The 22371-nt window shown below is 40.5% G+C and overlaps 1 protein-coding gene across 1 annotated transcript; it reads right to left on the bottom strand.

Moving 5' to 3' along the window:
• Positions 1 to 16282: 16282 nt before the first annotated feature.
• On the bottom strand, positions 16283 to 17032 carry LOC122659708. The gene is made up of 2 exons (XM_043854813.1): positions 16912 to 17032; positions 16283 to 16814 (listed from the first exon to the last, which is right to left on the bottom strand). The coding sequence occupies exons 1-2, from the start codon at positions 16996 to 16998 to the stop codon at positions 16359 to 16361; spliced, it is 543 nt and encodes a 180-aa protein (XP_043710748.1). The 5' UTR covers positions 16999 to 17032; the 3' UTR covers positions 16283 to 16358.
• Positions 17033 to 22371: the final 5339 nt, after the last annotated feature.

The following is a 22371-nucleotide window of genomic DNA, read 5'->3' as shown; positions in this document are numbered from 1 at the left end:
GGAGTCAGTATTTGATGTATGGTTTTTGGCACTCTTGAAAAAATGCACCTGTCCTCACACCATGTTCATGGAACCTCTTTTTTTTTTTGGGTTCCTTTAATTAGATATTCCAGTGGATTGGTTTGTTGTGGCAGCCAGTGGATTGCTTGGAGAGTAGTCTAGACGTTATCAGTTAGACCATCTTCTGCTAACAATTGATGAGTTTATGATATCCCACCTCAACAATTGGGATGGAAAAATTACTGATATCCAAGAGAAAGCTAAAGAGGTTAGTTGAAAATTTAGTACTCTTCTTCTGTTCCAGTTTTAGTTAATTTCCATAAACTAAAGCCGTTAGTTTATGAGATCCCACCTCAGCAAAGGGCAGTTTTGTGTGCATAGTTAACCTATCATATTGAGGGTAAAAACTGGAGAATATCAACAGCTACATATATTCGAAGGTGTGCACGAATGAAAACGATGATATTATGTTATTGGTGGTTGTCATCTGCGAGGAAGTAGATTCTATTGCACGAGGCAACCAGAGCCGAACCCCGATCTGCTGCTGTCCCCATCTGCGAGGAAGAAGATTCTATTTCACAAGGCAACCAGAGCTGAACCCCAATCTACTGCTGTTCCCATCTGCGAAGAAGATCCTATTTCACGAGGCAGAGCCTCACTCTGTTACGAAGTGATCTGGTTTGGCTGTTCCCATCGGCTCCAAGAAGTTTGGCTTCTCTCGCAAACGCATCTCTCACAGATCTGGTACAAGGCTTTCTTTCTCCAGAACCAAAGCGTTCGTAGACGGCAACTAAAGCCAAAGAACATTGCAACCAGTCCTGCTACGAAGAAGCTCCACCTCCCCTTTTGTTAGTTCATCAAAGAGGAACCCTAGTAAATTCAAAACTTGTTACTGTACTCCTCACATTTGAAGCTCGTGTCTCTCTTTCTCTCCCTGTAACTGTTGCTTTAGATACATAGTTGTCGTCCTCTTAAAAAATGTCATCTATGACAAGAAGAATTGCAGAAAAGATAGTGAAGAAAAATGAAGTGAATAGTCCCCACTGGTTATGGAAAACATTCATGTATAAGGTGCACCAACATATAGAAGAATTTGCTATATTTAACATGGTTTTACTTGATGTAGGTCAGTCCTTAGCTCAAAAAGGTACAGTAATTGGTTTTTTACCAGGAGATGATGGTTCAACTCCATCAAGACTCTCAGATTGACTAATTAATGAATTTTCTTTCAAAATTTGGCATTGGTATGAGTTAGTAAGACAGTCAAGAAGGTCTACAAGGTTTCTATTTTGTTCGAAGAGGAGTGAACTTTTGGTTAGGAATTCGTAACTTCAGGAGTTTCTATTTTTGTCAAAGCATTATTGCCTATATGAAGGGCAACACAGCTGACTAAGCTAAATTGTTGAGTTGTGTTCTTTATTGAATTGGAGTTGAGTTGTTGCCTTTTGTTGCAATTGTGGTTGTTTCCATGAGTCCTTGTGGTTGTAGCTTACGTAGTTCTCTCTCTCTTTATTTTTTGCTCTTTAGATTTTGGGCCTGCTATGTGGCACTAGTCCTTGCTGAACTACATCAAGTCTATGTGCTTTTTCTGTATGAATGTTACATGTAACAAAATGAAATAAAAAGTAAGAACTTATATGGGTGGTAGCGAAGCATTTTCCCTTGCCAACACTTATGCTATGATCTTTATAAAGATGCAACTACCCCTGAAATCCATGAATATGGCCACAACTATATGATGCAGCTACCCCTGAAATTCAAGAACAAGGTCACAAACTATGTAAAGATTAAATGGATCACGTACTTCTGAATCTGCTCAAAGTTTTGAAAGGAGCCCTAAGTTTAGACTATGCTATGAACAGTTGAGTAAAAGGATCTTGGTGGATTCGAACTACCATCCTCTTGGAACATGCTCATGTTCCAAGTGCTCTACTAATTTGAGCTAAAGACCCAACAAGTAGAGTTTGAGATTTACGAGTAACCATGAGACTGTGCCACAAACCATATTTCAAAGATCATAACCAATGGGGACTTTGCCACAAACCTTCCTCATGTGTCTCACATGTATTGAAATGATAATGATGGATCATTCTTGCAATCAATGTAAAGTCCTTCTATAATGACATGAATTTGATCAACCACATGTGGTTCTCAGTCCATGAATCTCCAACAGATTTGAACATGAGGAAGGTTTGTGGCAAAGTCCAAGCATAGCAGCCCCTTATCTAGTCATTTCCATCTGATCTATTGCAAAATTCCACATGGCACAAAGAGATGGGGGGGGGGTGAAGACGGAGAGAAAAAAAAAAAAAGGAAAATTGCAAATTCTAACCCAATCATGTCAAGTTTTAGCTTGTGTCATCACTCATGCCAAGCTGAATGAATGTTGCATAAAGCCACAAAACCTCCCTGCGTATGTGAACTGCTACAATGGTTATGATGTGGCTTTACAGTTTTTATGAATGACAAAACTGAAACTATGTATTGTCTGAACATAATACTTGCACTGTAACAGAAAATTCTACATAAAAAAATCTTTAGGAAGAAAATAACCACCCCTTTCAGACCTCCCCCGATCCCTATTGAGAAAAAAGAAGAAAAGAAGACAGCAAATAATGATAGTTGCATTTAGCAGGAGCTGTCCATTAGTAGCTCATAGTTTCAGCACAAATCATATCAACAGACATAAAAAGAAGCTAAAAATACCCAAAAAATTGTTTGTTGTGTGCATTTGGTGGTTAGCACTTAAGCTCAAAATCCAATTCAATCCATCATTAGCATAGGTTACCTAAAGTGCTGACAGAGAAGAAAAGAGCTTCTCATAATGTGAAAAAGAAGTCGTGGAGAGAAATCTTGATCCTCAGCCAAATAAGAAACCTTGATCAAAGCTGTAAGATATGCCTGAGCACTCTTGGAGTACATCTTCAAGAATGTGCATTGCAATCTGTGTGAGCAAAAATGCAATAAACAGTACAAGATCCATCCATTAAAAAAAAAAAAAAAAGAAAAAAAAAAAAAAAGAGATTAACAGAAGAAGCCTACTGAACTGAATCAAAGGTCTCAACTCCAATAGTTATATTGGGTGTTGTGTTTAGCCAGTCCCTTGAAATTTGGTAAATATAAAAGAATTTCAGCATGTTATACTTGTGTCCATGACAAACTCTGTCAATTTTCCAATTAGAAAAGGATACCATAACCATATTAAACTAGATTCCAATGCTGGTATGGCAAGAAAGCCATACCACTTTGGACAGTTCATTCCCAATCTGTATTGAAACCCAAAATAGTTTCACTATATTGATAACCCATTGAATGATCTTTTCAGTTCTCTAGCCTTCAAAGGAAAAGGAGAATTATGTTTAGCTCTCTAATTTCAGCTCGTCAGGTAACTTAAAAGGGGCTGCTATGTTTGGACTAAATTACGCCAATCAGATTTAGCCAAAATATGTTTAACGGGTCTTTGTTCCTGTCAAAGAAAGCAAAGGATTATGCTCCTAGTTTGACATGTATAGATATCAGAGCTCCTAGTTTGACATGTATAGATATCAGAGCCTTTTAGTGTGTACAAAATTTGATTAAATTCTGATAAAAGATCAGTAGGTTTCTGAAGAATCTTACTGTGTTAGGGATTAGTCAAACAAGATCAGATCAAGCACAAACTCCAGTCGATGGTTTGTTTTAATGGACAGTACAGATGTGCAAAATTGTATCAAATTCTTATGGCTGGATTGTAAGTTCTAGCACAATCATACTGCAATAAGGAATTGTGATAACTGGATCAGACTGCAGTAATCGAGTGACAAGTTCAGAAATTCAGAACAGCAATATGGAAATTTCACAACCAGAATCAGAATAGTATAGAAATAGCAGTAACAGAATAGGGACAGATCTGACCTGAGTTCTTTAACCAATAATCTGATCTCCTTATCAAATTTATTCAAATTTCTAGTCCTAACTGGGAGAGAACCATAAATCCTAAACCCAAATGGAGGGCAATTGGTCGTATTTCCACAACAATCTTCTCTGCTCACTCGCTCAAGGAAGAAGGAAGAAATTGGCAACGACGGAGAGGGCTCATGCGCCATGTATGAAGCAGGCGAGCGGAGTAGTTGCAGCAGGGGAGGAGGTAGTTCACTGTTTAAGCAGAGTTTGGGTGCTTGCAAGGGAGGACCCGAGGAGGTAACCTTTCCTTCAGAGTTTGGATTCTTGCAAGGGAGGAAGCAACCTTTCCAAAAAATTCTCAGTGACATTTTTATCGGGAAACCAAAGAATGTAAAGCAACTAACAGACCGGTGGGGTGAGCCTCACCTGAGCAGCACAGAGTCCTCTCCTTAGAGGTCGCAACAGAGTTCCTCTTCCGCGGCGGGTTTTTTGCAGCAAGGTTCTTCTTCAACGGCGGGGCTACGGCTGGGGTTCTCAGCCAGGGTTCTTCTTCCACAGCGGGACTATAGATGGGGTTTGTAGCAGCACGGCGGCGCTGGTTGCCGTATCCGAGGGGTTCTCCGGCAGCGAGATAGGGAGGAGTGGAGAGAGGAGAGAGAGATGCGGGTAAGAGGATGGTAGGGTTTATTTTTGGAGAAACCCTCTTTGGAAATACGTATGTACGGGTATAAATAATATATTTAACATTTTTGTGCAATACTTATTTTATAATACCGTATATTTTTTATTCTAAATCAACATATTAGATTAATGTGGTCAGATCCTACGGTGCAAAAAACACCTCTCAAAAGATTCCTATATGAGGTGAACCGACCAGAAAACCCCAACCCATAAATATACTAAGCTAAATTTATTGTTCTTACAAATGGTTATCTCAATTGCACTTAACAAAATAAAGTATTCTTGTTAAAACAAACAAAACACCAAAAAATAGTGGTAGATTAGAATCGGATATGCAAAAGTCAATGTAAATATAAAAAAAACTTAACTAGAGTTGTGGAGAAACGTTCAATGTGTTTATTAGATAATATAAAATTTTATTCAAATTTCAATTTTTAAATTTAATAACTTCAATAATATATATATTTTTTAATACTTAGACACAAATTCAAAGTGTCATTTTTTTTATTTTTTTGAAAAACTCAAGGTGTCTAGTCAGGAGATGTTTTCAAGTAAATTCAAAATGGCTTGTCACAGATAAGGACTAATGCATTCAATGCATTCATTAAAAAATATGACTTGATTCAGAATAGTTTCCAAAAAACTCAATGACAATTCAAAATGTCTTTTGTACCTATTTTGGGAGATGGAGTTAATGCATAAAAAATATATATATTAATAACATGACACATTCAACATAGCGTATGCATTTAATGAATATTGACAAATCTGTTCAAAAGGCTTTAACATAAACAATTCATGAACTGTACACAACTCACAATCGTACTTTTAGGCACCATTTGACAACGTTACTAGTGTTTCTGTATCATATTTTGGTGTTACTGTTATCAGAAAAACGTTACTGGCTTCCTGACAGGTGTTTGATAAACCTGTTCGAGAAACGTATCCAGAATACTATTAATATTAAAAGGTGTTTAATAAAATCTGTTTCTATAGCAGTTTTGTATTGATTAATATAAATTATAAATTTATCATTAATAATATAATACATATAAAGTCAATGATGTTAGGACATTAAAATTTATTAAAAATCTAAATAAAATGTATATTAAAGGAAAAAGCCAGAAATGCACTAATAGGTTACTATAAATTACAAAAATGTCATTAATATTATAAATTACAAAAGTTTATGGATCAATTAGACATACAAAAGTTTTAAAAAATACAAATAGGAAATATCTCATTTGTTTTTGTATCTTCAAAACCAGAGAAGCAACAAAATTCATTCAAACTATTAACAAAAAAAGAAAAAAAAAAAAAAAAAAAACAACACAGAGAAGCAGACATTGTATGATGTTCATGATTGTCTTCTATGAACAGTTGAATAAAAAGAGTCATGGTGGATTCGAACCACCATCCCTTTGGAACATGTTTGACACATCCTCATGTTCCAAGTGTTCTACCATTTTAAGCTAAAGACCCAACAAGTAAAATTTGAAATTTACAAGTAACCATGAGACCATGCCACAAACCATGCTTCAATAATAATACCCAATTGAGAAGGATATAAATGCATTATACTATGAAAACACACACACAGTTTTGGTGCAATGAGAAAGAAAAGAAGAAGAAGACGAAGAGCATTACATAAGCTGTGCTTCTGTGTAACCAGTATGCAATTTAAGCATTTCACTCCACAGAGGGGTTTTGCTGATGGGACCCAATCACATTTGCTATGTGGTTGGTTCCATTTCCAACTCAGAATTTTCAACAGTCACCAATAACACCTTCAAGCTACAAACAAGAGAAAGGTCCTCCAACAGCAAAGCTGCCTTGCAATAAATTGCCAACTCTCCTTACCTTCTCCCTTTGTAATTCCGTCCACAATCTTCACTATGAGACTCCCTATCAAGTTACCTGCAGCCATACCCAATGTGAAAAGAGCCATTGCCATGCTAGCCATGTTCTTAGAGAAATGAGAGTAATAAAACTCTATTTGTGCCACACCACTTATTGCCTCAGCTAAGCCATTCAAACATTGTTGTGGAACCAACCACATAGCCGATGGTCAAATTGATTGGGTCAAATTCCTAGGAGCTGATGGGACCCAATCACATTTGCTATTTTGCTTTGGAATGGACTTTTGATCAACTCAATTCATTACTTTGATGGAAGCTATAGGTGTTGTTGCTTGTAATGGAGTTTGGTATAGCCTCTCAATCCTAATTCTAAGGACTTGCATCATATTTGATTTCTTAATGATCTTTGGGCCATGTTTGGTGTAGTTAGAAAGATACTCTCAGTAGCTATCTCTTCCATTCCTTTTCGATTTTTCAAGAAATTGTTACGCAAAAATAAGTTACCATACTTTCTCCACCCTGTCTACCTTAATGTATGTACAACCCATTCATTAATCAAGTAGAAAGCCTGCACAAATAGAGAGTTTAAGGTTCTTTATGGAACTTCACTGCATTTCAAAGGAATCAGATTAAGGTAGATCCCCCAAATTTTTAGAAGAGCCTCTTTTATAGTTGTGGATCTTACTTCAAAACTTAGGGGGTATGTGGCAAAAATGTTGAAATACTTGAAAAGGAAAACAAAAACAAAACTGATATATTTATGCAATGTGCATGGTAATTTTGTCAATACAAGGACTACATTAAGTTCTGTAGCTATCTTATAACAATCAGTTGAGACTTGAGAGCAACCTGCCTTTCATGTTATACTATAATACATATGAAGTCTCTCTCTCTCTCTCTCTCTCTCTCTCTGGTTTTGACTGAACCAGCTATATAATGGGGCTGTTTCATGTTTGTGATCCAACACTACAACAACTGGTTTCTTCTATATACCAAAGTGAAGCCATTAAACTCATACATGTATCGATGGGCACTGAATCAAGCTCTAAAAACAAAGCAGCCGCAGGGTTTAATAGGCTTTCATAGATATGAATCAATATTAACAGAGAACAATGAATAACACTAAAGTCAAAAGGAAAGAATCCATACCTTGGGTGGATTTCTTCAAGCTACAACTCAAAGGCCCAGCAGAGAAAAGAAGTCAGAGAGGTTACCTGAGAATTAACACTTCACATTAGATGTAATACTGTAATAGTAATGAATTGGGTCAAAGGTGTAAATGATTTCTTGATAAGTGAAGATATCAGGAAAAGCTTCATTCCCCATACCGTTCTTGCAAAGCCCGAAATGATAAGTGAAGATATCAGGAAGCCAATCCTTCGCTATCATTAAATGGAGAAGCTCTGAGACCTTAACGTAATTCCCATCTCTGCAAAATCCAGAAATCAATTTGGTGAAAGCAATATTATCGGGGGTATGCCCAGCTTCAATCACTTGCCGAAGAAGCTCATAAGCTTTGGAGAGCTTGTTATCCTTACAAAAGGCTCGGATTAGATACCCAACAGTGTCAACATCGCCCATGAGGCCATATTCCATCATCTTAGCATACAAATCCTAAACCAAATCAGTTCTCCCAATACGTAGAGAACCCAAAAAAGCGGAATTCCAAACTGATAGAGAAGGCACAAAGTTGAAAATTTTTGAGCCGCGAAAACCCATCATGAGCATCGTAGATTGCTCCATCATTGCAGAGACATCGAATGAAGGATTCCAAAGAAGGTGGTTGGGGTTGAAATCCAGGTGTTGCATGTGAAAACCTCTGTCGCCCGATTGGCCCACGGAAGAGCCTGTAAAAAATTGAGTAAGTGCAAGAGAGCCGGTGTGGCTCCGGCCTAGGAATCTCCGACGCTCAAGTCAGGTCTCCAGTGCAATAGCGTAACAGCTAGTAAAAAGTGAGATGAGCGTTTGAGCTCCATACCTGAGTATTTATAGAGGGAGATGAGGCGGTTGGAAGAGTCTTAGTATGGTAGGAGTTCTTCTCTTGGAAGGCTCTATCCCGTTGCGCGGAGTGGAGAGTTATTTTCGGGGTCGGACTCCCGTTAAGGTAAGAGTCCATATCTAAGTGTGATTCTGTATCACGATAGGATTGTGGCTCAATCTTTATCCCGCAATTCTCGGATTGTGCTGACGTGGCTCCGCGATTTTCGACGAGCCATTACGATGGCTTTTATGGAGGGCTCGGCCTCCGTGGTCGGCCTTCGAACTCGGCCTCGGCCTCGGTTGACAGCTGTGAGGTCGGCTCGGAGTCGATGGCCGATTTGGGTGGCGCCCCGCAGTACGGGTGTTCGGCACACAGGAGATAGAATGTCGGATCTGTCGGTGGTTGGGTAAGCCCGACTCCGCACAGCTCAGTTCAATTATCAAACTATCCTCGGCTCGGCCACGTGGCAGCTTCTGATTGGTGGGGTGATTTATGCCTTATCACCAGGGAAATTTAGAAGAAATGATTTTGCAGCTTTTGCTGCTTTGGCTTCGACGAGGGTATTGAAGAGAACAGAGCAGAATTGAGGGTCAGGAGAGAAACCAGACTGAGAGGAGACCCATTGAAAGACATGGAAAGACAGGAAAACATTGTTTTGACACTTAATGATCTCTCCAACGTAGTTAGGATCAAACATACTGTGACTGAGAGAGGGGAAATCAGAGAGGAGTGTTTGTTCCCATCTTAGTCGTGTTCGTATGGTCTTGCAGACCTCCTCCGCAACACTCGACAATCCACTCTCTATGGCAGCATTAAGAAAAAGTTTTCGCAAATTAGGGCATCCCTGTGCAATAACTCGTAGCCCTCCATCAATCGAAGCCGGTGGCAGCAAATTCTTTTCAGGGACAAACTCACAAGGCGAGAAATCAGAATCAAGGTGAACCGATAAGAATTTACGGGTCAAAAAAACTCCAGAACTCCTGGGAGAGTCAATACAGGCGATAACGAGATCAACATCGGTGAGGTTGGGGAAATGTAAAAGAAGCCGACCTGAGATGAGGATATCCTAGTCTAGCAGCTTGACAGAGTGAACTAGACGGCCTTGGAGATTCAACCATCGCTTGTAAACGAGCGAATTAGGGTTGCGTTGTGAATCAGAAAGCTTGGAGAATACCCGGAGAAGAAGCTCGTCAGATAAGAGAGCGGTAAGGTCTGTCTTGGAAGATACTAAAGCAGCTTTCTTCTCCCACTCTGCTGAGACTTTGTAGTCTGGTGGCAGTGGTGATGGCGTTTTGCTGAGAGTTGAGAGAGCTTTCAGGGAAGGTCGAGCGAGAGTTGAGAGAGGAGACCTTTCTTTAATGGCTCTCTTTCTTTAAAACATAGGTAACACTTTTGGAATTTGGACCACAAAGTGGTAATAACAACTAGTTGTTATGTCGAAAACGATTTTTTGGGCATAAATTGTTAAAAATTTTGATTTTTGTTATAAAAAACACTTGAAACAAAACGGATTTATCAAACGGTTTTTCTGTGCGAATTGTGTGTTGGGAACATTATTGGCACAGAAACAACAGAAACAAAACATTGTCAAACGGTGCCTTAGTCTTTCTTTTATAATATTATATAAAATTTTCTAAATACTTTCTATTAAATCAATGCAGAGTCATTATGATGGTGAGTGTCATATATGTATAAAAAAATTTAAAGTATACTTACCTTTTTGACAATAGACAATACTGAGTAATGGTCTTCAGAGTCCCTTTTCAAATAAAGGAAGACGTTTCAAGAGGCTGTGCAATAAAGCAAGGTAGCAGGATAGTTTTATCATCTCTTTCAAGTCTCTTTCTTTGCCTTGCAGTGTTGGTAGGCAAGACTCGTTCAGCAAGAAGAGGCCGGAGCAAGGATTTTTCACTTTGAGTAACAACGGTTGGCAGCGAAGAAGTGCAAGCTGCAGTTTCAGGTCCAATGGAGCTTGGAACCAAACCAGGGGCGCCTGTAACTCTGATACCAATCTAAGATCTACCAAGAATGATTAGGAAACTTCAATGAACAGGGGGCTCCACTTACGATTGATATTCTTTCTTGTGTTTTTTTCTTCCAACTCCAGTACTGTATTAATAGGAGTCTTTTAGATAACCGTTGGAGAGCACAACGACACTTTCCTCAATCGTGGAATCGCCCTCCTACTTTCACTCTCCAGTCCATCATGGACTCTTAACCAAGTTCTGACCACTTCATCTAACAACATTGGCGTCATGTTATGGATTGTGAGTTTAATGCTCTAATGAAAAATGGCAATTGGAGCCTCATACCTCCCTCTCCATCACAGAATTTCGTTGGTTGTAAGTGGGTGTTTCGAATCAAATGCAAGGTCGTCGATGACAATATAAACCTTTACAAAGTCCGTCTTGTGGCAAAGGACTATAACAAAACAAAATAGTTTGATTACAATGAAATGTTTAGTCCTCTTGTGAAGTCGACTACTATTCGACTTGTGCTCTACATTGCTTTAAGCAGATCTTGGCCGATTCAACAGCTTGACATTCAAAATTATTTTCTCCATGGAATTCTTAATGAGGAGGTATTCATGAGTCAACCACCAGGTTTTACTGATCTACTTTCTCCTCATCACGTCTGCAGATTGCATTGGTCACTATATGGACTAAAGCATGCCCCCAGGCTTGGTTTGGTCGCCTCAGCTCATTTCTTCTGGAGAATGATTCGAAGGTTCCAAGATAGACACCTCTTTATATATCACAAGAATGGTGGTACCATCTATATCCTAATTTATGTCGATGACATCATCCTCACATGTAGCAGTACTGCTCTTCTAACCAATTTCCTGACCAAAATTGGGGTGCTTTCACGGTGAAAGATATGGGGCCTTTACATTATTTTCTTGATAGAAGTGTTGCACAAATGAGTCATGGGTTGCACCTTTCTCAATGTCAATATGTTCCGGGCCTATTGGCTAAGGTTAAGATGACAGATTGTAAATCAGTTTCAACACCCATGTCGCCATCAACAAAGCTCACAAAATTATTAGGTACCCTTATGGATGATCCTACTTTATATCGGAGCAATGTTGGTGCTCTCTAGTATGCCACCTTCACCAGGCCTGACATTCAATATAATGTCAATAGTATGCCAATTTATGCATATTCCAGCAATAGATCACTAGTCTGCCGTTAAACGAATTCTTTGGAATCTCAAGGGCATACCTCTCATGGTCTTATGTTTCATCGTCGATCCACATTAAGTCTCTCATCCTATTTAGATGTTAATGGGTTGGATGCCCTAATGATCAAAACTCAATGGGCGGTTTTTTAATTTTCCTTGGTCAAATTTTGATATCCTGGAGCTCCCACAAGCAAGCCAATTTGCTCGTTCCAGCACCGAGTCAGAATATAGAGCAATTTCCAACTGAGCTCAAATGGGTACGATCTCTCCTTGAGGAGCTTTGCCTCTTTCTACCATCAGCCCCAATCCTTTGGTTTGATAATGTCGGGGCAAATTATTTAACTACCAATCCAGTTTTTCACTTACGAACGAAGCATGTAGTAATTGATTTTCATTTTGTCCATTACAAAGTGGCATAAGGGAATCTTAATGTGTGCTCCATCTGCACAAAAGATCAGCTGGCAAACATATTTACAAAACCCCTCTCTACGCAGCAATTTAGCACTCTATTAGCCAACCTCAAGGTGCTACTGCCCCTTTGAGTTTGAAGGGTAGTATAAGAGAGAATCTTGCATTAACAACCACATTCGCTAGGGACCAGCTGCATAAGAGGATAACTGATGAGCCCAAGGTAGACGGATCAACTCAAATTGTAAGGGAATCAATTCCAATTGTAACCAACACTATGTTTCCTTGTATAGAAGGATACTCCCCTCAATCACTCAACAGTCCATAAATAAAGACTGTGATCACAAGAATTGAGCATAGTGACTTTTACTCCACCGTGGATGTAGGTTGCCTTTACAACCAAACCACGTTTATCCTGGTGTCTATATCTTCTCTCCTTCTCATTCTCAACCTCAGAATCATTCTCTAACAACGTCTTCTATTTATAAATGGGTAATTTACATGCCACCCCCTGAAAATCAAACAAAACTTAAATCACCCCCTCATTTTTGAAAATACTCATCCGTCCCAGTGTCCCCACTGTATTACCCCTATATTATAAATTAGGGAGTATATGTTAACTGTTAAGAACCTCAGAGGGGCACGCAAAATTTTTCAAAACTGAGGAATATTTTCATAATTATGTCAAACCTCACAGGGGTACGTGAAAAAAAATCCTTTTTTTTAGGAGCTGCTGAGATGTTGAGGGCTATAGAGTTATGGTTCTTGGTGTCTTTATATGTGTGAGGAGCTCTCTTTACCTAATGGCTTAAGATTTTAGATTGGATCGTCCAACATAGTATTAGAACCCAAGTCCTTTTTTATCCTCAAGTTTTTTGTCACTTGCAAAGTTAAGTATGTCAAAATTACACGTGAGATTGGCAGGCTAGCCGGACCGTGAGCACGATGGGAACAAGCTTCCCAAAAAGCCAGCCCAGACCAGACCGGGTCAACATAGACTGAAGGGGACGACCCTAATATTGTGTTGGCAAAGCCAGGTTAAGGTTTTAGATTGGACCCTCCTACGATGGTATACCCATTTGTTGCTTAGAAAGTTAAAACATCATTGGAGGACCACCTCCACACCCTCTCCACTTTGTCCTGCGCTCAAAAGATAAGGTTTTCAGGGCGAAGTGGTCGGATCTGAAGTGGTCTTGTGAGCCATCAGCCATCAGCCTCTGCCAGGAGCATTCCTTGGAAATTTGCTGCAAATTCTCTGCAAAAAGAAAACTTCCAAGTTCCAATCCAAGTGGCACATTACCCAATGACAGCTTCATAGCAAAGAATGAATTCGTATGGGAGAGAGACAGATAGTGGTGGTGTGGAAGGAGAAAAAGACAGAAGTAGCATAAGTTATCGAAGTGCTGCCCCAGCCCATTTTATAATGACAGTTCCATTCTCTGGGCCCATAACATGAAACCCAAGCCCACCTTTTTGGCCTTTGTTGACATATCTTAGCCCATCATGATAGATCTTATTCGTAGAGAAATATGGAGCCCATAGTCCTCATTGCATTGTTTTTTTATGGTAAAAGGCAATAGGGGTATTATAGAAAACATAAAAAGTGAAGGGGTATGGCTAGTGGGGCTATGATGGTTAGGGCTGCAACAGGGTCGGGTTGGGCTGGGCTTTGTAGAACCCTAGCCCAACCCTAAATCCCCTTAGCTAGGCCCAGGCCCGACCAGACCCTAACTTAGGGCCAGAAAAATCCAACCCTGACCCGCCCTCAGGGTCGGGTCGGGCTGACCCTGATTGGCCCTGATCATGGGGAAGGGGAAAGAAATACTTGGGCTGGAATGGACCATGGAGAACATTATCAATTTTACATAAAATAACACTACAATAAAAAGTATTATATCACTTATTGTCTTCATATATAATATATTGTATAAAAAAATGTAGATGACATTTAAAGTTTATAATGTATATATTATGTCAATATATATTTTTACCCTATTGTATAACTTAAATTAGGGTCGGGCCGGGCAGGGCCAAGCTTAGCCTAAGGCCTCAACCCTAACCCAACCCGACCCTGACTCAGGGCTAGAAATTTCCAGCCCTGACCCACCCTCAAGGCCAAATATCTCAGCCCAGGCCTTGTTCAGGCTCAGGGCGGGCCAGGACGGGTTCGGGCCGACAAGGCCAAACTTGCACCCTAATGATGGTGCAGTAAGATTGTATGAGCAATCTACGATAGAATAGAAGCTTGAAATGGCAAGTGCTTATTCGATCCAAGAGGACCAAGAAGCGCAGATGGGTTGCTTTGAAATGACAAAATAATTGTTATCATAGAATTTTGAAGGTACTGTGAGTAATCATACTGACGAGTGATTTTTATTGGGAAAAAATCCCCATGATGCCGGAGTAGGGATTTCTCTCCACACCCTCTCAGAGCCATGGGGCTTGCACTGACACTCTCTCTCCTTAAACAAAATGTGCACTTCGTGAACAAAATCGTAATGGAAATTCCTTCTTACACCCTCTCACATAATGAATCATGGATCCCGCATTGACACTCTCTCCTCAAACAAAATATGGACCCCTATTGAATAAAACCATCTTCGGTCCTCTCGTTGTTTTATTGGTGTGGCTTCCCACTCTGGCATCATAGGAAACACTGCCTTTCTAATTTTATTTGTGTAGATAAGTTTAATATTCAATTAGGGAAAACGATGAAGTGGGAATTCCTTCCCACAAACTCTCACATAATGACTCATCCATACTAACATTCTCTCTCCTCAAACAAAATAGTCCTTTTTTTTTTTTATGGAGAGGGAGTGTATCACCCACGCCCACAGAGACAGTGGGGTCGAAATGACTGCCTCGCCACCCCTATAGAAGGCAAAAATCTTGCATACCCCATGATGCTTCAGCATGCACTCACTCTCATTGGCCTTGTGCATGTGCAAGGATTAAAATCCTCTCCAATTCATCCCAAGGGGTCAACTCACTTGGCAAAAAACCAACTCCTCAAATAAATAAGAGGTCACCCCCCCCCCCCTCCCCCTCCCCTCCTATTATACAAGCTTTTAATCCAAAAAAAAAAAAATCCTCTTCAATTCCTTGATTGTCGAGTGTAGTGTGGTTCGAGGTTGAGAGATCGACACTTGACAGATGCAACATCCAATGATCCAAGGTCAATTGAATCATTTTTTTTCTTTCTCCTCAAGGTCAACACCTTTGGATGTCATGCTTACCAGAAATGTCGAGCTCTAAGCCCTGAATTACACCGCACTGTACTTTTAGGGTATTGAAGAGGATTTTTTTTCATATGTGCTGGGCCATGCTCCCTTCCCCTCCCCTCCTCTCCTCTTTTTTTTATCAGTAGCTATTGTATAGGGGGAGGGGGTGGAAGATAAAGGTCAGGTGACTTCAACTCAAGACCTTCACTTGTGCTGCTGAGCATGGGCCGCACATCTTCACTCAAAAGAATCTGCCTCCTATCCTTGGTAGTCGTGGAAACCTCTAAGTTATGGAATTCAATGTAATAAAAAAAAAAAACTGAGGCTTCAATGGGAGATATGGTCCCACGCCAGTGTGAGACCCACGCAACCTAGCAGGTATCCCCTCCCATTATAAAAAGAAGATACTGCCCCTTGATACTACTAATTAGGTATTAGAATCAGAAGATCAAGTTTAAGCGTGGGACCCATTATTTGAATTTTGCCGGTCCCACCCGAATAAAGTAGGACATTAGTATTGAAACCCGGCGAAATTAGTTTTGTAGTGGTAGTAGTGGTGGGGGTGTTCCTGTGAAAATGAGTTTTCAAAAGGGGTGGAGTGGCCGTTGCCATATATGCCAAGGCAGCATTAGCATCTACCAGCCACCGCCCACTACTAGTGTCGGGGTCGCCGAGACTCCCGACAGCGGCGCCTATCAGCTCCCACGTTTGCCCGTTGGGGCGAACGGTCAGGTCACTGTCCCATACCCCACACGGTAAGGCTGATTTACAGTCAAGATTTACTTATCAGATCAGTTCAGATATCCACACCGGAGAAAAGGGTCTAGGTATTTGCGTCGTGCAATGTGCATGCCAGACAATTAATAAAGTGTTGAAGACATTAGCCATTAAAAATCAACAGGAGATAACACAGAAAAAAACAGTAAAAAAAAAGCTGCAAAAGGCGAGAACCCTTTCCTATTTGAACAAGAAAACTAGAAACAGGGAACAGGGTGGGTTCTGTCATCTGTGGCCTTCTGGGGAATGAAAAAAGAAAGGGTTATCCAATCCAAGTATCAAACATCCAAAAGTGGCCAATAAAAACTCTAAAAAAGGACTAATTTTTTTGTAAAGAAGAAAAAAAGGGACCTGAAACTGAAAAGAAAACTAAGTAACTAAGTAGATGGGCATGGCGGATGTTGAGATTCGATGGTGTTGCTGTGGCTCCAAGTCTATGTTGAGGTCTCTGAGACTGAGATAAGGTATCTCTATCTCCCCTTTCATTGTCGGCATAAGTGTCCCAGCGAGCGGCCCCGATGCAGGCCTACAACTAGTCCGGTACGGCGTTGTCGACCCACTTCTGCTCTCTGTTATGTAAACTGGTCCTGATATTGATCCTCTGCAAACTCGGGTCCTTTTGTTGAAACCACAATCTTCACCATTGGGGGTGTCACCGTGAGCCCATTTCCACCTCCAGAAGAGGAGAGCATTTGTCCACCACTGCTTCTTCTTCTTCTTGCTTTTCTTCGAGTCTTCTTTCGTTATGGGTTTCTGTAACTTGAAGTGCAGAGCATCTACGGATCTGGACGTTTCCCGCTTGTGCTTTCGTGCTTCCTCTAGAACCTTTTTTTTTTTCAAAATATAAGAAAAAGGAGGGTGAAAGGGGGTGAAAAACTGAAGAAGAAGAAAGAAAAGGAAATGAGAGGAAAGTGAATGGAACCTGAAAGTAGTCGATTTGGGGATCGAAACCATAGTCGCTAAAGTGACGAGGCTCTGGCATCGGAAATATTGGTGATTTGTTCGACATTTGGCTTGTTCTTCCGTTCTATACTTCTATCTTCCCGTCGTTTATATCGCTTCCTGACTGATTTACTCTCTATCCTTTAATCTCTCTGCCCCGATCTTAGCGTTCTAGAACATAGATTATAGATGGATCGAGAGAGAAACCTCAGACAGAAAGAGAAGAATTGCTCTTTATCCCTCTTTCCTAGCGGTCTATAGTATAGCCTATAGAGGGCTCGCTCGAGAGAGACAATCCCAGAGAGAGAGAAAGAGAGAGAGACCCGCAAAAGCGGGTATTTTGGGGGGCTCAACGCTCAAGGATGGCCATTAGCCAACGGCAAACCGCCAAACCCTAGTAAATGCATCTGTCTTTTCGAATTTCACTTGAGCCCATACACTACTAGTATTAACCAAAAAAACATATACGCTATTATACACAACAAACGGGAAGAAAAAAATCCTCTTGGATACCAAGAGTATGACACCTGAAAGATGTCACATCCAACAAAGTTAAATTCAAGAAAAATAAATAAATTATGTCAATTGAAATCATACCATTGAATGAAGCATCTTTCATATACCGAGCTCTCAGACCCAAGCTCCAAGACACCATAAGATGAAGGAATTGCAAAAGATATTAATCCCACAAGAAACTAGTACCATACATGGAGTAGTAGTGAAGTCCTAAATCAAGCTATCGGTAACGGCATCTGTGCTAACATATCAATTGTATTGGATCGAGTCAAGTTTTGTTATAATCCCCTTATCAATCAAAAGTCAAATCATCATATTGGCACCACCGTTATTGATACGAACTTCTTGATACGATCGATACGAATGATCTTATGCTGATACATAGAACTACGGGAGCAGCATGTATGGTGGTTTAACTAATCGAAATGGGAGAAAAAACGCTACTTGGGTGAGTGCAGTATGCTGCTCTTGCATCCAAACACATGGGTGCGTGAAATGATCGTTGTGTTTATTGAAAGGCAGAATTTTTTTGGGGCAACAATGGTCATTTCATGCACTCTTGTATCTAGGCACAGGGGCGATATATCGCACACGCCCAGGTAGTGTTCTCTTTCCCGATCAAATTATCGATTTTGATTTTTAAAATCGGAGAAAAAGAAGGTTGTCACTTAGACTGTGTGTGGTTCCTATGCTCAGACATAATAAAGGCGAAATGACCATCCGCCCCCTAAAATGAAAAGTTCAAATGCCCTACTGTGCACTTTCATTGACCACCACATTGGTGCAAAGGCCACATAGTTTGGCAATGATCCTCCTTACAATTTTAATAATTGATTCTCATTTGTCTCTCTCTCCTCCTCAAAACAAGGGGGCAGCTGTGTCTTTTCATATGGAGAGGAGAGAGAAAGAGAGATAGACTCATGGAAATGATGGTGTAGGCCATACTCCTGGATTTCTTTTTCCCTATTATAATACTCCTCATCAAAAAATAAGCTTTGAGACAAGGGAAAAGAGTGAGGGAGTGATGAGATGAGAGAGAGACCCTCTTTCTATCTACAGTGTAAAAAATAGAAATCGGATGTTGGATTCTCCCAGTTGATTCCAATACAAAATAGGTGGAAATTGGCAAACAAAACTCCCCTTAAACCCAAAGTTTTTGTACGAATTAAAATCCTCGTCAATTACATGATCACCAAGTGCGTGCAATTTGGGGTTGAGAAGTTGACACCTGGTAGGCACGACATCTCGATTGAGTCAGTTTTTCTTTTTTTCCTTTTATTTGATAGAATTTTTTTTGTTAGAGCTCGGCACTCTTTGATGTTGCACCTGCCAGGTATCGACCTCTCAACCCTGAACTGAACTGCTGTACTGCATTTTAGGGAATTGAAGAGGATTTTTTTTCCATTTTGAATAGGATCTGTCCAATCCAGATCAGTTGGAAACAAGATAAGCCCCAACTAATTCCGGTGATTCCGATCCAATTTTACAAACCCTGTTTTCATCCCTTGTACCTAGGGATGTAAACGGATCGGATTTGGCTCGGATAGTGCTACATCCGCATCCGCATCCGCATCCGATTAGTTTTTGGACGGATTCGGATAATGCTAAACGGATACGGACACGGATATTTTATCCGTTTACATGTAAATATAGTTTTTCGGATAGCTATAGCCTATCCGTATCCGTTTAGCTTTCGGACGGATTCAGATAGTGCTAAACAGATACGGACACGGATACGAAAATGGATTTTGACTATTCATTTACATCCCTACTTGTACCCTGGTTTACCCTTGCTCTCTTATCTATCAGTACCATTTATTTCTGTTTGATTTGATAAACTTTCACACTGTTTCAGCACAGATTCCTTTTTGTGTGTGAATTATTCTTCAAAAAGGGAAATCGATTTAAGAATCGATTAAACGTTTAGTTTTTACAAAAATCTAAATAATTGATTTAGTTTCAATTTATATTCATTACTTCTTGAACCAAACCGATTTGCACCTTTTATTACCAGGCTTACTGCGGTTGTTGGTGCCTTTACCAAACACGGTTTTAATGGTTTTGGTTAGTGGGTTACCGAAAACCTAATAAGTGACCACGCGCACTGCTCTTCTCCCAAGTTGATCTACGAGTACGGATCCAGCGTCCACCTAATTGGCCTACACATAAAAACGTTTCCTTTACTTTACAAGTCATATATTGACACGTGTGCAGATGTGTCAGAACCTCAAGCATCACGGCCACTTGGTTTAAATATTGCAACGGTCACTAACTATAATATAATACCATAGGTGCTAGTATGACCATCCTAGTCGTTATCTCCTCCAATTCACTTTACTTTTCTGTTCAATTCCTCTAATTCCTCATAGGAGCAAAAATGATCCCTCTAAGGGAATTGGAAGAAATTGGAATGGACAGCGAATTAGAGGTGATAATTATTCCCGTGCTAATCCTATTGGAGCTGCACTATCTGATAATTCCCACAAAATAGACTTGGGTCAGGATTGGACTTATTGGACCTCTTCTTTGCCGCCCGCATGCAGGCCCTGCAATAACTAAGCCCCCCACCATCCACCCAAACTAAGCCACCCTTTCTTCTTGCGTCTATGAAACATGAATTGAATCAAAAAAAAGTCTATGAAACATAAAAGTAACTGAGGAAGGGAAATAATAAGCCCTGTCAATCACAGTACCTGAACATGGGCTTGGGCCTTGGGGCCCAACAACATTCCATGTGTGACATATTTAAGAGGGAGAAAATCCCATGTCTGTGTGTATGTCTACCATTTTACAAATTACAGGTGTGTATTTTTATCTGCTCCAATTTTTGCCCGTTTCATTTCCCCAAGTTCCTCTAATAGAGGGGGATGGACCCCACCCGGGCAGTATGTTCGGTAGAGGTAGGGTGATCATTTCTGCCACCTCTATAAGAGAAACTTGGGGAAGTAGACCAGCCCAGGAAATGGAGCAAATAAAGGTAATAAAAAGCGATTTTCAAGTGTGAAAGGTTTCGGTGTAGCAGCGATGCAATCTTGGTCCCTACTCTAGCACGATGATAAAAATTGCAAACCAATGGTTTTTTTTAATGGAAAGAGAATCACTCTGTACACTTAGCTTTATCTATTAATTGATGAGCTCGCTCAATAAGTTGCCTATCCTTCTTAACAATAGATACATACTTAGATTCAAAAAGTTTGATATCTCAAAAAGCATAGATGTTCCAGGGCCATAGATTGTCTTTTCGTGCAATGAAAGACAATGCAGGACATAAATATTTAATTGCTACGAAAATTGAAAACAAGCAAATGACAGCCTTTCCGCAAAGCAGGGGTAAGACTACGTACATTATGACCCTCCCCAAACCCTGAAATGCGGGTACAGTGGGTACGTCTTTTCTAAGAAACATGTTTATGACATTTAAGATGCCATTAAATCACCATTTCATTGCCCGATTGTGGCCCCACAACCTTTGTTATAGGCAGGCCCACCTATGAAATGACGAAAACACCCTATGTTTTTATTGGGTTGGATCCTCCCGCTCCCGCCATGGCTGGAGGAGAGCCAAATCTATTTTTATTTACTTGACAATTAGTTAATTCTTGCAAGTCAGTCTAAAGTTTTACACTTTGACATTCCAATGAAAATGTTCCCTCGAGCCTTTGCCTGATTCCTCTTTCCTCAGCCTCCTTTTGGGCTTCCTACACAGTCAATATCCATGTATGTAGCCAAAAATTGACAGTTAGAAAGAAAAATAGCTCCCTAAATCCACCTCATTGGATCCATGACAAAAGCTACCATAAGTGATAATGATGAGTTGATCCTCGATTGGCAGGGCTAAGAAAAATGATGAAGGTTTTTTTTTTATGAAAAAAGAAAATATAGTAAAAGTTAGGAAGACCCATAGTCTATATTACAAGCATTCTTAGCCATGTTCATAGCAAAAGAAATACATAAGTGGTTATCGTTGTTAACAAAAGTCACTCCTTGAGTGTGGTCAGATATATATAAAAAGTCCTCGCACATTCCAACAAAAAACAATCATTTTCATAGAGGCACAACAACAATGCAGTAAAAAAAGAAGAGTCTTAGGGTTTTTTTTCTTCTCATTTTTCCCTTTTTCCGCCGCTGCAAGTTTTCGTTCGCTGTCCACTGCCGTGCATGTTATCTATCCACCATTGTGCGTGTTATTTTGTCCGCCTCAGTGCGTGTTATTTTTCCCTTTTCCCCACTTCTTCATCAGCTTCTCCGCTATGACCATCAAAACAGCCAACGAAGAGGATGCCGACAACGACGATGATGCTGACGATGGATAACCTGCGGTTTCGCCGGTGCCTCTCCCCTTCGCCGCCGCTTCTTTCCCCTTCCTTTTCCTTTGCATCCACACCAGTCCAGTCGCCGGATGGAGTCCATGGCCATTTCCACAAGCAAATGTCATCTCTGTCCACTTCCCCTTCTCTGATAGAGCTCCCTCCAAGCACACTCCCGTAGCCGCTTCTACTCCCACAGCAATGGGTTGTAGACCAAGCATCACCAACTCAGTCTCTGTTTTGTTAAATCTGATAAGATTTTCAGATCCGAGCGGTTTGCCAGTTTGGCCCGTCTCGTGTCAACGTGGTGTTGCCAATCCAAGCCAGATGGTCAGTGCTGCGGTGGTGATGCATGGTACCGACCAGATTTTAGGTGCTGCTGCCCTTCATGCTGTTGCGTTGGTGATGGGGATGGCTCAGTCCTGCGAGGCAGAGGTCAAGGCCAGGAATAAGCTCCTCGATTTGGTATCTATTGGGGCCATGGTCTCCATGGTTTCCACCGTGTTGGTACTGATGAATGGTGGGACTGCTCTATGGGTGATTTGGATTGTTTGTCTTCGTCAGCAAAAATTGCAATTTTTGTGCTCCAAGGCTATGTTTCAGTGTCTAGGTCTCTG

The sequence above is a fragment of the Telopea speciosissima genome, chromosome 4 (genome assembly GCF_018873765.1).
Source record: "Telopea speciosissima isolate NSW1024214 ecotype Mountain lineage chromosome 4, Tspe_v1, whole genome shotgun sequence".
NCBI classification, from domain to species: Eukaryota; Viridiplantae; Streptophyta; class Magnoliopsida; order Proteales; family Proteaceae; genus Telopea; species Telopea speciosissima.
This window is presented reverse-complemented; position numbering and strand designations above follow the sequence as displayed.